The sequence below is a fragment of the Rhamphochromis longiceps genome, linkage group LG17 (genome assembly GCF_057381845.1).
Source record: "Rhamphochromis longiceps isolate RC_006_pf linkage group LG17, R_longiceps_female_GT1.1, whole genome shotgun sequence".
Lineage (NCBI taxonomy): Eukaryota > Metazoa > Chordata > Actinopteri > Cichliformes > Cichlidae > Rhamphochromis > Rhamphochromis longiceps.
In genome coordinates this window covers 38,677,894-38,691,263 of record NC_140573.1, presented here as the reverse complement: position 1 = coordinate 38,691,263, position 13,370 = coordinate 38,677,894, and the positions used below count along the sequence as shown (strand labels likewise).

Sequence of the window (13,370 nt, the reverse complement as noted above, 5' to 3'; positions counted from 1 at the left end):
GGCGCCCCTGATTTATGACCAGAACTGATGAGCCACTGCTGCCTCCTCTCCTAATGCGAGCACAGAAATCACCCTATCTCAGTGGATCTCAGTTATGATGCAAAATAGACCGGAAAGAACAACATTTTTAATACGTCTATAAAGTGTTTTAGCATGAAATTAGAGAGCGGTGGCTTAAAAGCTTTGACACCGTGAGCCACTTGGAGAATGGAGAGGTTGGAAACTAGGCGAGTGATCGTGAATAAAAAGAGGGCAACAGTGAGAATTGAGAATGTAAAGTGCTTGTTGACAGAATGGACTTGGACTCTGAATTGAATCATCTACTGTAGATCTCTTTGTATGAGTGCAGATCACTATGAATTATGTAAATGTCAGTGACTATTAAACCCAGAGAATTCTCCAGTCGAACCCTGTACAGCGAAGAGTCAATTAGCACATCATAACCACATAGGATGTTTCACAGGGGCAACATTCCTGAGCTGAAAGAGAAACATAGATGAGCATTATCTCCTATTTACTGTAAAACGTACTCTAATACTTGAGAGCCAAGTTGCTAAGGGGTCATCACTGAAGCTAATACATACATTATGTCAAAAATTGCAGGTGACAGACGAGGTTGACGAGTGAGGGTTTGATCTCACAGTGAAACTGGGGACAGCACATGCTAGCATGACACTAATTAGGTGACAAAATGTGGGGAAAGTAAAAGAAAACTCGAGAATGTGTATAAAAAATACCTTTAAGTTGCTGGGGGTAATTTTATCGCTTAAAGAATGATATTGGTACATCACTACCAAACACTCATTGGTTAGCGACTTGTGATTGACGAGGCTTTATACATCAAAGTACGCCATGAACACCATGGTTAGTATTGCTAACTTCCCCATTCGGGTAAAGAGGCTTTTAACTCACAGGTTTAAGTGTTACTAAACACTAGACTTATAACACTGGAGTTATAGGACCGTCACACTGACTGGCAGGTGTATACAATACAAGTGAGTGCACCTGGCAGTTTGTAACCTAGTCAGCTAAGCTTTATCTTTGCTAATTCAAGTCATGGAACGGGAAAGCTAAACCATACTTAGCTGTACTAAGAGCGTGTCTTACGTCATGTTTGTGAAATTCTAGTAATTCATTTTAGTTACTTTTTACTACTACTACTTTTATATTATTTTGTGCTAATTAGTAAGCATGGGTGTCCATGTGACGGGCTCATGCAGATTGTAGATGCAGCTTGCTAGCTTGCTAGTTTTACCTGATAACCATTGTGCTCTACAGTTTCATCCAAATGTGAACGCTTCTGACTCCACTTTTTAAAAAAAAAAAGAAAAAGAAAAAAGAAGAGAGTAAATAAACATGGGCAAAAAAGTGACTTTCACACAATCTCTGTGAAGGTTCTCAGTCATCCAGGTCATTGTAGTCTAAGGAGCTTAGAAAGAAAAGCGTCTGAATTTCTTTAAGTTGCTTGAAGACGTTTCACCTCTCATCCGAGAAACTTCTTCAGTTCTAAGGTCAAATGGTGCAGAGTCCCAGATTTTAGCACTGTGGGAGTGTTCCCCAAGAGGGACATAATTTTGGACAAAGAGAAAAGATGGTTTGAAAGATGAGTGAAAGAAGCCATCTATGTCCACTGTGAACGACCATCTTTGAACAGAGGCGGTGGTTTACGACACCAACTGTCTGCCATCTATAATCCAGTTTTGAGATCCTTCCCAGACACCTTAATGCCCACTCACATCCTGGGCCTTTTGACCTCAGGAAATCACATTATAGGGTGGGGCTAGGTTTCACAGCGGGTTCACCCGAAACCCTGGCTGATTGTGACCTACACCTGTTTTCACACCTTGGCTCATGTGATTAGGTAGTGGATCAATAAGGGGTCCATATCCCTCTTGGGGAAACACTCCCATAGGGCTTAAATCTGGGACTCTCCACCTTTTGACCCTAGAACTGAAGAAGCTTCTCGGATGAGAGGTGAAACGTCTTCAAGCAACTTAAAGAAGTCCAGATGCTTTTCTTCCAAATGTTCTATTTGTTAAAGTTATAAAGATTTAAAACACTATTAAACGCTATTAAAACACTAGCTATTGGGTAGATTTTTTTAGAAATGGAAACGTGGGCTAGTATAAAAAAGAAATATCTTTTCTTCTGTTAATTACAATGATTTCTACTCAAGGGAAAAAGAAAAATACTGAAACACTAATGCTTCTATGAACACCAGTGGTTACTGTACAGTATGTAGGTGGGTGCTTTAATAGAGATGCATTGGTTAGCGTCTTCTTCCTGTGCCTGCGTGGGTTTTCTCAGGATGCTGCAGCTTTCTCCCACAGTCCATGTTGGGTTAATTGGTGATTATAAATTGGCTGCAGGTGTGAGTGGTTGCGTGTGTGCGTCTGTTAGTTTGTGATGGATGGTGAGCACATTGACCCGTCCAGTATGTACCCTACCTCTTGCACACTGTCAGTGGAGCTAGGCTTCAGTAACCCCGTGACCCTCGATGAGACGAGCACGTGGAATGGATAGCCGGTAACACAGTTGTGTGCAATAATTACTATATGTGGGGGATTTATTGGTTACAATTGGCTTCATGTTTTATGCATGCGCAGGGACTCAGCTGTTCAATTATGATTAATGGATATCATCATTCTGACAGCATGGACCGAAAAGTTTTTTGTGTACCCGTGCATGTGTATGTGCTTTTGTCTAACTGAGACAGTGTTGCTTCCTGTGGTGCTCATTCTTGTGGTGATGATGTGATGTTTGCGCCTACATTGAGCTTCTGTCTTTCTTTCTGTGCCACCTGCAAATACTGTATGTTTGTGCCTGTGTATTAATTTTTGCCCTTGCACTTTTGTATGCGTGTCCGTGTGTGTGTGTGTGTGTGTGTGTGTGTGTGTGTGTGTGTGTGTGTGTGTGTGTGTGTGTGTGTGTGTGTGTGTGTGTGCGCGCGCGCGTGTGCGAACCCATCCACCGCACTGCCCACACGGACACAGGGCAGGGGTATGATGTTTGCCCAAAGGTGCTGTAATAGTTTTCACCATCATGCTGCACATTCAACTCAGGGCGTGTCAGTGTGTGTGTGTGTGTGTGTGTGTGTGTGTGTGTGTGTGTGTGTGTGTGTGTGTGTGTGTGTGTGTGTGTGTGTGTGTGTAAGACAGCTATATTTAGAGAAGTAGCCAGTAAACACACTGACTAATACCAAGATGCGTCATTTTAAAATCTTCTGACTCCATCATCCCAACACGATGCTTTCACAAACACACACTCGTGTGATATATACCACAAGTAGACACTTTTTTTTTTAAACATGCATTGCACTCGGCCTTGTGACATTCCTTACATTATCTTGTGCCCTTGCTGCCTTGTTTACTAGCACAAACGTGTTTCCTGATAAGCTCTTACAAACTCACACACATATACACGCCTCCAGAGAAACATTCAAAGTACTGTAGAGCTACTTTTGGAATCGCACACTCATCACACAGTGTCCTCATATTGCGACTCTCCTCCTTATCCCTTCACATTCATCACGCTGTCATTCTATTCTCTGCTAGCGGAGGGTCTCCCTTTCAGTTAATTAAATCCGATGCTTATCCTCCTAGCGTGGAGAAAGGGGGAGAGAGAGAGTGAGACGGTTATTAATGTTTCTTCACAAACACTAATAATAATAACACTAACAATCTCCTCACAGGCTACAGAGACTAGAAGAGTGTGTGTCTAGACACACGGACAGACATGAAGGCTGGATTATCCACAGGGAACAAAACAGCCAACGAATCTGTGGGGAATCAAACCACCAGGGACAAAAAAGGGGGGGGGGATTGGAGTTTTGGTCCTATCCAGTGATTTGCTATTGCACTTACAGCAAATACTGTAGTTCACTGACTTCGAGCTTGAAGTTGCAGATGCCCTTTAGTCTGTATCTCAGCTAAAAAATAATAATGCAGGCTTGATGCTTGTTTTTCCTGGCATAATAAAACTTTTGTTTGATATAATGCTGAAAGAAATCACATAGCAAATCATAATTAGTATTATTGTCATCTTTGAGCCCATTTCACACAACCATGATAATATAAGAGCATAAAAATGGACCAGGTCAAAAAACAACAATCTTTAAATTTGTCTGAATATTCAGAAATTGGATTTAGAATGTAAAAAAAATATGACAAGAAATAAAAACTAAATAATAAAATGAAAATAATTATCTGGTTTAATTGGATATTAAACTTTTGGCACATTTATTCATTGGCATTAGCTATGCTTTTGTATGTTTTTATAACCAAGCTTGTGTCAATATATTGCTATACTGACTTCATTTATGGACTCCGTCATGATAATTTAGTCATTTTACAATAGGTTGCTCATTTTTGTGACAGACAGGGACAAATCCAAGGTTTGGCTGCAGACTGATATCTGGCTATTACAAACAATTTATTTTGAAGCCTGTCAGAGAGCTTGGCACATACTGGTAGAACCAGAGTTAGGTCAAACAACTATTACATTTCTGGGAGAACATTTTTGCATAAACCTTTCTCCATAGTCATTGTCTCCACATATATATATTTTAAGAGCACCACCACCTACTGAAATGATTTTGTGAGTTCTGTCTATACTAAAATTTAACTTAAGCAGCAGCCATTACAGGTTGTTGTTGTTTTTATTAATTGAGGACTACATGATGCAAAAGCCACATGATGTACTTAAAATGGCAGTCTTGCCTAGACAAGGAAATGATAAGAGAGAGAAAATAGCAGTGACCAGCTGACAGCCACAAAGGAAAGCAATAAAATAAGAAGATATCAGTTTAATTGCTACCAATGAATGGTATGAAAAAAATGAAGCTTGTGTTTAATAAATACAAACAAATTTTCCATCATGTTGCAATCAAGCTGTGCAGGCCAGTCAAGTTCTTCCACACCAACCCCGCTCATCCATGTCTTTATGGACCTTGCTTTGTGCACTGGTGTTCAGTCCTGGTGGAACAGAAAGGGGGCATCCTCAAACTATTCGAACAAAGTTGGGAGCATGAAATTGTCCAAAATGTCTTGGTATGCTGAAGCATTAAGAGTTCCTTTCACTGGAACTAAGATGCCGATCCCAGCTCCTGAAAAACAACCCCAGACTTCGCGATTTGTCACTGTAGAGAACACATCCCCACTGCTCTAGACTCCAGTTGTGGCATGATTTACACCTCTGCATCTGACGCTTTGCATTGCACTTGGTGATGTAAGGCTTGGATGCAGTTTCTTGGCCATGGGATCCCATTCCATGAATATCTCTGGGGACTATTGATAAGCTAATCTGAAGGCCACATGAAGTTTGGAGGTCTCTGCGGAAAGTTGGTGACCTACGTATACTATTAGGGATTTTATGTGGCCTCCCACTTTGTCACTGAGCTTCTCTCGCTCCCCATTGCTTCCACTTTGTTATAATACTAATAGTTAAATGCAAGGACATTTATTGACTGGACTTGTTGTACAGTCCATGCTGTACAAAGCTGGAATTCACTGAACTTCTGATTGTGACCCATTCTTTCACAAATGTTTGTAGAAGCAGTCTTGATTTTATATATCTGCAGCCATGAAAGTGATTGAAATGTCTGAACTCAGTGATTTAGATGGTTGAATCAGTTCTTTTGGCATTATAGTGTATATAAAAGCAAGGTTGCCCAGTGCTTATGTCATTATAGATGCAATTGGTGCCTGGAGTTCTGGGTCTTCTACAATCATCTAGTTGCAATCAGCAACTCTGCCAGTATTTGTGCCAGAATTTCTGAATGTGTATTTCTTTGAGATTGTAGCTGAATTCTGAATATAAGTACTTAATATGGATTTCTGTTTAATTTGAATTTCGTGACCCTGATATGGATAAGCAGCAGAGGATGGATCGATTGTGAATTTCTGTTTGTGTAGATGGTAACAGATTTGCAACAGCCAACAACAGATTTGTTATTTCTGACAATTTATCACAGTTAATTGCCATATTATCATGAACAGATTGCATGTATTGACACTTTGACCCCCTTCAGTCTGGTAACTGGTAAGCAGACTGGTCTGTCTTGTTATCATTTTACTGCCATCTTAGTGCACCAGAGCTGATTTGAAGATGGCAGCTGACTGCAAGTGGTTGCAGATCTAGTCCCCTTCTTTTTCAGGTGGTGCCAAAGTCTCCAACCACTGTGTGACTGTAGTAAAAGATGCCAACCCCATTTGTAGGTAACAGCCTCACCCGGTATGTATATATATTTAAAAAAAAAGGGGGAAGAAGAAGTTAAGTGATATTTTTATCTTGTGAGAAGAATTCATGTATGGACAAGCCTTTTCACAAGCCTGAGCTAAACGATATTAATGACATGACCTAGGGCTGATGGGTGATGGTGAAGTGGGGATGTTGTTGCCCTAGGCCCCTTAAGAGGTTAATGCGGCCATGGAAGACGTGGCTAGGGGTGTTTCAGCCAAAAGCCTACATTGAACTGAACTGAATTAAACTGAATTCAAGTAGAGTGAATAAGAGTATTGAGACAGGGGCAGGAGAAATATGTGTGTGTGTGCGTGTGCACATGCACAGGAAATACTTTTCATGACACATTTATTGTTTTGCGTAATTGGCGATTGTATCATTGTCAGCACTTCCATGGCTGTAAATGTGAGGAAATTCAATGACCTAAACAGAAGTCAGCAGAACTGAACAGGAGTGAGACACAGACAGAAAGACACCGACGGGAAGTGTGTGGCAGAATGAAAATAAAAGAAAAAGAGGGAAGGGCGATAGAAAGAGAGGAATACACACAGAGAGGCGAGAGTAGTGTGACATCACATCTTCCAGCCCCTCTCTCTCTGGCACCTTTGCTCCAGTTCTCGCCGAGGAGGCGCAAACACAGTTTCTCGCTATCCTCCTTCAGCGCTCGTAAAAAGGGGCAGGACCGCAGTAAAAGGGGAAAAGGAGGAAAAACATTGACAGGATGAACAACAGTTTTCTAAGCATGGCGTCGATAGTAGATTTCGACCCGCTCAACCCTTCTGTTCCTGCCACCAAAGTTGAAATCACGGTGTCCTGCAGGTAGGGGAATGTGTGTGTGTGTGTGTTTTACCTGGTTTTAAGTCTGACAGGGAGACGAGGGAGAAAAAAAAACACCGAGCTGGAAGTCACCTGGGCTTCAACTCCGAGCAAGTTTGCGTTTAGTTTCAGTTCGGCGCATTTTACAGCACCTGCAAGGAAAACGTCGCATCTGCTCTTCAGTTTATGGCGTGAAGAAATTACATTTACTTTGTGTTAGCGAAATCATTCACTTTTGCGTCACTTAGTGTCAAAACTAGTTATGACTGCTAATGAAAAAGGACAACGCAAACACGGGGCTGTTAGAGATTAAGTTAATGAAATATGGCAACCTCGCTGTGGTTAGCAAAGAGTCATTTATGAAGATGTGCTAACTTTGCAGTATTAGCTAAATTTATAGAGCCTATTAAGTGTGACAAGCCACGTACGAAACCAACCTGACTCCGTATATCGACATAACATGGTAATACCAGAGAAAACGGGACAACCGCTCAGAAGCTTGAAGTATAAACGTGTTATTTGATACCAAAGATATATTAGGCAGTAACACCTTAGAAGGTGTTATTGCTTATTATATTGGGATTTTCCTGCTGCCTCGCTGTCTGCCCGGTTGTTTGGTGTTGTTATCGCAGTTTGTGACAGCTGACAGTTGCTGCTGCCCGGTCACCTGTCAAACGAGGACATTATTGTGGCACAGCTAAAGCAGTTTTTGTCATTTCAGTCTGCTCATAAACATTTAGATCCAGACATCTTAGACATTTCACCCAACGGGCTGTGTGCCTCACGGGTCAGACACATGCTCTCCAGAGCCCCAGTGTGAGGCAGGCAGAGACGGCCGTCAAATGAAATAGACACTGTCAGCGATGTCCTCTGTCATGACTTGATAGATCCGTAAATGTTTAGACTAGGACAGCCTGATACAAGCGGTAAAGCTCTGGTGCAGATGAATGTCATCACTGGTGCAGCATCTGTTGGTGTTGGAGGTTCAAGATTTTCCTCTGATAAAATGAGGTTTGTGTAGTTTGCATATATGAAATATGTAAATCCGCAATTATTCAGATGTTTAACGGAAATGTTCTTTGAAAAGGAGAAGTTCTTCCAGAAACTAAAAAAACAGGTTCAACACCGAGGATGAAGCGAAGTGAAGCCACTTTTGAAAATGCTGTTGTGTAACTCTTCATAGTCAGAGCATTGTTGTGGCTTTTCCAAACAAACACAAAAAAGAGGTGTGGCTGTCAGAGTGTCTGTCGCTGTGTTGATCCTGTGATAGACTGGAACACCCTACCCACAGAACGTGTACCTTGGGTCACATTACAATAAGTTGAAATTTTCCGAAGAAGCAGTGTTAAAAGTGTTAACAATCTTAATAATTATTTACAGTAATTTGCTGAGTAATAAAGTTCAAATTTTGTTCAGTTATTGATTTTTATTGGAATTTCAACTTGCTACATTTTACTCAGACTGTGATCAACCAAAGACGGTTGACTAAAATCATACCGGCACAACATCCAGTGTATTGGTGGTGGCCGATTATGAGATTGGCAAAATATCCCAAAAGATGTATGTTGGTTTACTATTTCTGGAAGCTATACCTTGTCGGGAGTTGAGCAGTAAGATTTTTATTATGTTTACTAAAATTTTCGCCCATCTGGTTTAACAAAATACAGCCTCACTGGAGATTTTGACATGGTGTAAATTAATTTTGAGCATATGCATTATGATTGGATGTAGCCACCGTGCGATCACGCTTTTTTTTTTTCCATCTTGGTGTTTTGAAGTCCGACTAGGCAAGAAAAAATTGGAAATGACTGTGAAACCAGACACTCATTCCCTAATTGTGACTGGCTTACGGTTATAGAGCAAGATGGGTTGCCCCCTGCTGACCATTTTAAAGAATGTAGGTTTACGTACATATTCTTTACATACCTGAAAACTGTGTTTGGAGCTCTGAGTGAAAGTCCAGTAATCCACCATTACATATTCTTTATGTATGGAATGAAGAGATGGTCTCTCACTCAGAAAACCCAGGTTACAATGTAACCACACGTTCTACCCGCTGCTAAAAATAATGGATTATTCTTTGGAGGCTGTTGGTGTAGGGCTACCTCGTTTTCCAATTGTCACACCAATTAGAATTTTGTTGGATCATAGCATACTAACCAAATAAGTTGACCATAGCACCGTGACACTACATCACTATATTTGAGCACTGTTTCCACACAGATTACTTTTTTGTTTTTTTCCAAATTTTTACAAGTTGTTGTGATGCTGCTGGTAGAAGTGCTGCCCAAGTGCCTCAGACACTGTAGCTACTGTATTTCCAGAAGGTTTCATCTCCTTAGTAACAGAGGGATAATGTCATCTACCAGCTGTATATATGAACATGTTTTGTCAGAGTTTGCAAATGTCTGAGTCACCCAGCTCCACAGCCCCAGGGGGCGGGGGGTGTTTTAGTGGCTATCCTCCCACCTCTGACCAAAGGGGGGGCAGGAATGCTACAGTTACATGTTTCTGTGAGCTTAAACCATATACATTGTGTGTTGTTTAATAGTTTTTGTCAGTGGACCCGGTGGGCAGTGTTGAATATTGCCATGGTTACTACTTTTAGGTTCCCCTCTGTGCGTGTAGGGTGGTGTTAGAGTGAGACAGTGGCTTAAGAGAGAACAATGCGAGTGAGTGGTCATGATATCAGATAGTGTGGATTGCAGTGTGTTAAACATGGTTGCAAGTGTTGGGTTTGGTGTTTTTTAATGGCAGTGAGTGCAAAAACTACCAATTAATGATGAATTAATTTGAATTCCTTTAAGTGCAAATTCTTGAAAAGCTTTAGATGCCCATTCTGGTTTTCTGCAGTCATCGTTTTCAGCACTCATGTTTAATTGCTGCTCAAACTAACGCAAACGTCTGGGAGACACTCGTTGAGTCATGAACGACCTGCTGCAATGAGATGACGCAAGAGAGAAGTCAAGAAAAGAAGATGAGACTGGCGCTTGAAGTAGATCTCTTCATATAATTGCTGTATAGTCAGTCTTGACATAACCATTGCAAAAATATTGATACACTCTCTTCACTTGCAATCCTGACTAATTCAGATAATGCTCCCATTCTATGGGGACAGGAAATAAGACCACGGCTCGGAGTCAGCAGTGTGCTGAAGACATTTGGCTGATCGATGGGAGAGCCCGAGGTATCAGCTAGAATCAGTACGCTACCAACTCTGCCTACTGTGTTGCACAAAAGCACACAAGCAGTCTGTCCGCACATACTGTATACTGGTGAATGGCCTCAAGTCCAGATATTCTGTTACAGTTATCGATCTGACCAGCACACACCTGTTTGTTTGTTTTTTAGCACACAAACCCAGACATAAGCTTATGACATTCTAAAAGTCTTTGCTTGTAAAGCTTGTCCCAGCCTTATAATGTCGAGAAATGTGTAGTGAGTCAATAGAGTGCTGTTGAGTACAGACGACTTGCTTTCTATTTAACTGTAGGGTCAGTGTTTTAGTTTGTTTGCACGAGTATATGGGTTGGGAAATGTGCTAAAATGGTCCATCCAGCCATGATGATTACTGGTAATTTAGCAGCACTATACTAGCGATTGCTGATATAATATCCAAAGAGCTATGTGTGAGGAGATGAACTGCATACGCCCACTTGCTAAATATCACCTAGGTGGGATATATTTAGTTTTAAACTGGACAAAAACCAAAGGATATGAATGATGCAATCAGATAACAAATGCAGCGCTTGCAGTCTCTAAATCAACAGCGTTAAAGCACCCTAATAAATTATTAGGATAAATTATTAGGATAACATGATTGTGATTAAAGAAATCAAAAACACAAAGCAGCACACCACTGGTAGACCTAGCATGGTCTCTGGATTAGCAGACGTTCTGGTGAGACTTACACTTTGATGCTACAACAGTACTTAACTTCAACCACACAGTGGCAGGTTTCCAAGCCACTGCATACAAGATGTGTACAAATCACAGCTCTCGCTCAACCATGCGGTCCGACCCAGCAGTGGACTTGAGGACAAAGTGGACAGCAACAAAAATAATGAAATTCCTTCTCACAAAAACAATCATATCAACAACTAGCTGATCACTAATAGCCATATATATTGGTCCAGTAGTCCAACCCAGTATATGATATCCTATTCTTCAGTTTATGCTAAAAAAGGTGTCTTAAAATGCAAACATTGTAACAGTTATCTGCTTCCGTCCTGCTTACTTGTATAGTTATGCAGAGGACAAATGCATCACTTACACTAATCACTGTTGGCAAAACATTGGCAGTGCACCTTCATGATATATATATATATATATGTGTGTATATATACAGTGGGGCAAAAAAGTATTTAGTCAGCCACCGATTGTGCAAGTTCCCCCACTTCCAGATGACAGAGGTCAGTAATTTGCACCAGAGGTACACTTCAACTGTGAGAGACAGAATGTGAAAAAAAAATCCATGAATTCACATGGTAGGATTTGTAAAGAATTTATTCGTAAATCAGGGTGGAAAATAAGTATTTGGTCACCTCAAACAAGGAAAATCTCTGGCTCTCACAGACCTGTAACGTCTTCTGTAAGAAGCTTTTCTGTCCCCCACTCGTTACCTGTATGAATGGCACCTGTTTGAACTCATCGTCTGTATAAAAGACACCTGTCCACAGCCTCAAACAGTCAGACTCCAAACTCCGCCATGGCCAAGACCAAAGAGCTTTCGAAGGACACCAGGAAAAGTATTGTAGACCTGCACCAGACTGGGAAGAGTGAATCTACAATAGGCAAGCAGCTTGGTGTGAAAAAATCAACTGTGGGAGCAATCATCAGAAAATGGAAGACATACAAGACCACTGATAATCTCCCTCGATCTGGGGCTCCACGCAAGATCTCATCCCGTGGGGTCAAAATTATCATGAGAACGGTGAGCAAAGATCCCAGAACCACACGGGGGGACCTGGTGAATGACCTGCAGAGAGCTGGGACCAAAGTAACAAAGGTCACCATCAGTAACACACTACAACGGCAGGGAATCAAATCCCGCAGTGCCAGACGTGTTCCGCTGCTGAAGCCAGTGCATGTCCAGGCCCGTCTGAAGTTTGCCAGAGAGCACATGGATGATACAGCAGAGGATTGGGAGAATGTCATGTGGTCAGATGAAACCAAAGTAGAACTTTTTGGTATAAACTCAACTCGTCGTGTTTGGAGGAAGAAGAATACTGAGTTGCATCCCAAGAACACCATACCTACTGTGAAGCATGGGGGTGGAAACATCATGCTATGGGGCTGTTTTTCTGCCAAGGGGACAGGACGACTGATCCGTGTTAAGGACAGAATGAATGGGGCCATGTATCGTGAGATTTTGAGCCAAAACCTCCTTCCATCAGTGAGAACTTTGAAGATGAAACGAGGCTGGGTCTTCCAACATGACAATGATCCAAAACACACCGCCTGGGCAACAAAGGAGTGGCTCCGTAAGAAGCATTTGAAAGTCCTGGAGTGGCCTAGCCAGTCTCCAGACCTCAACCCCATAGAAAATCTGTGGCGGGAGTTGAAAGTCCGTGTTGCTCGGCGACAGCCCCAAAACATCACTGCTCTCGAGAAGATCTGGATGGAGGAATGGGCCAAAATACCAGCTACTGTGTGTGCAAACCTGGGGCCCGTTCTTCGTACGTCGCTTACTACATCCAAGATCAAATGACACATCCAAGATCAAATCATCGCGCTAACCGTGAGCTCGCTAATCCGGTTCCCCGAACACACCTGCTGTTGACGATTAGTACAGCTGGACGCAGTAATGTGACATCACTGGGTGTCATAAAAGGGGCTACGCATCGATAGTAGAAACATTGATCGGCAACCCTCTGATTGGTCGGCGAAAATGTCGAAGGAGCGCGCTCGGCTCGGTATTTTTCGGCAGCAGAGCAAGAACTCCTGAGTGAGGGATTTCAGGAGTTTCAGAGTTTAATCAGAACGCAAGGGAACACTGCAAAGGCTGCAAAAGCAAGGAGAGAGGGCTGGCAGAAAGTTGCTGACAAATTAAACTCGTAAGTAATTTAATAATAATAATAATAATATATTGGATTTATATAGCGCTTTTCAAGGCACCCAAAGCGCTTTACAATGCCACTATTCATTCACTCTCACATTCACACACTGGTGGAGGCAGCTACGGTTGTAGCCACAGCTGCCCTGGGGCAGACTGACAGAAGCGAGGCTGCCATATTGCGCCATCGGCCCCTCTGGCCAACACCAGTAGGCGGTAGGGTAGATTTATTATATTACACTATATTATCCAATATTAT

The 13,370-nt window shown here is 41.9% G+C and overlaps 1 protein-coding gene across 1 annotated transcript in view; it reads left to right on the top strand.

Moving 5' to 3' along the window:
- The first annotated feature begins 6,865 nt into the window (after window positions 1-6,865).
- The window catches only part of LOC146650156 (copine-8), a 108,031-nt gene continuing 101,526 nt past the window's right edge, over window positions 6,866-13,370 (top strand). The window contains exon 1 of the mRNA XM_085386421.1: window positions 6,866-7,059. Coding sequence (XP_085242547.1) covers window positions 6,962-7,059 — 98 coding nt within the window. The 5' untranslated portion in view covers window positions 6,866-6,961. The remainder of the gene's footprint in view (window positions 7,060-13,370) is intronic.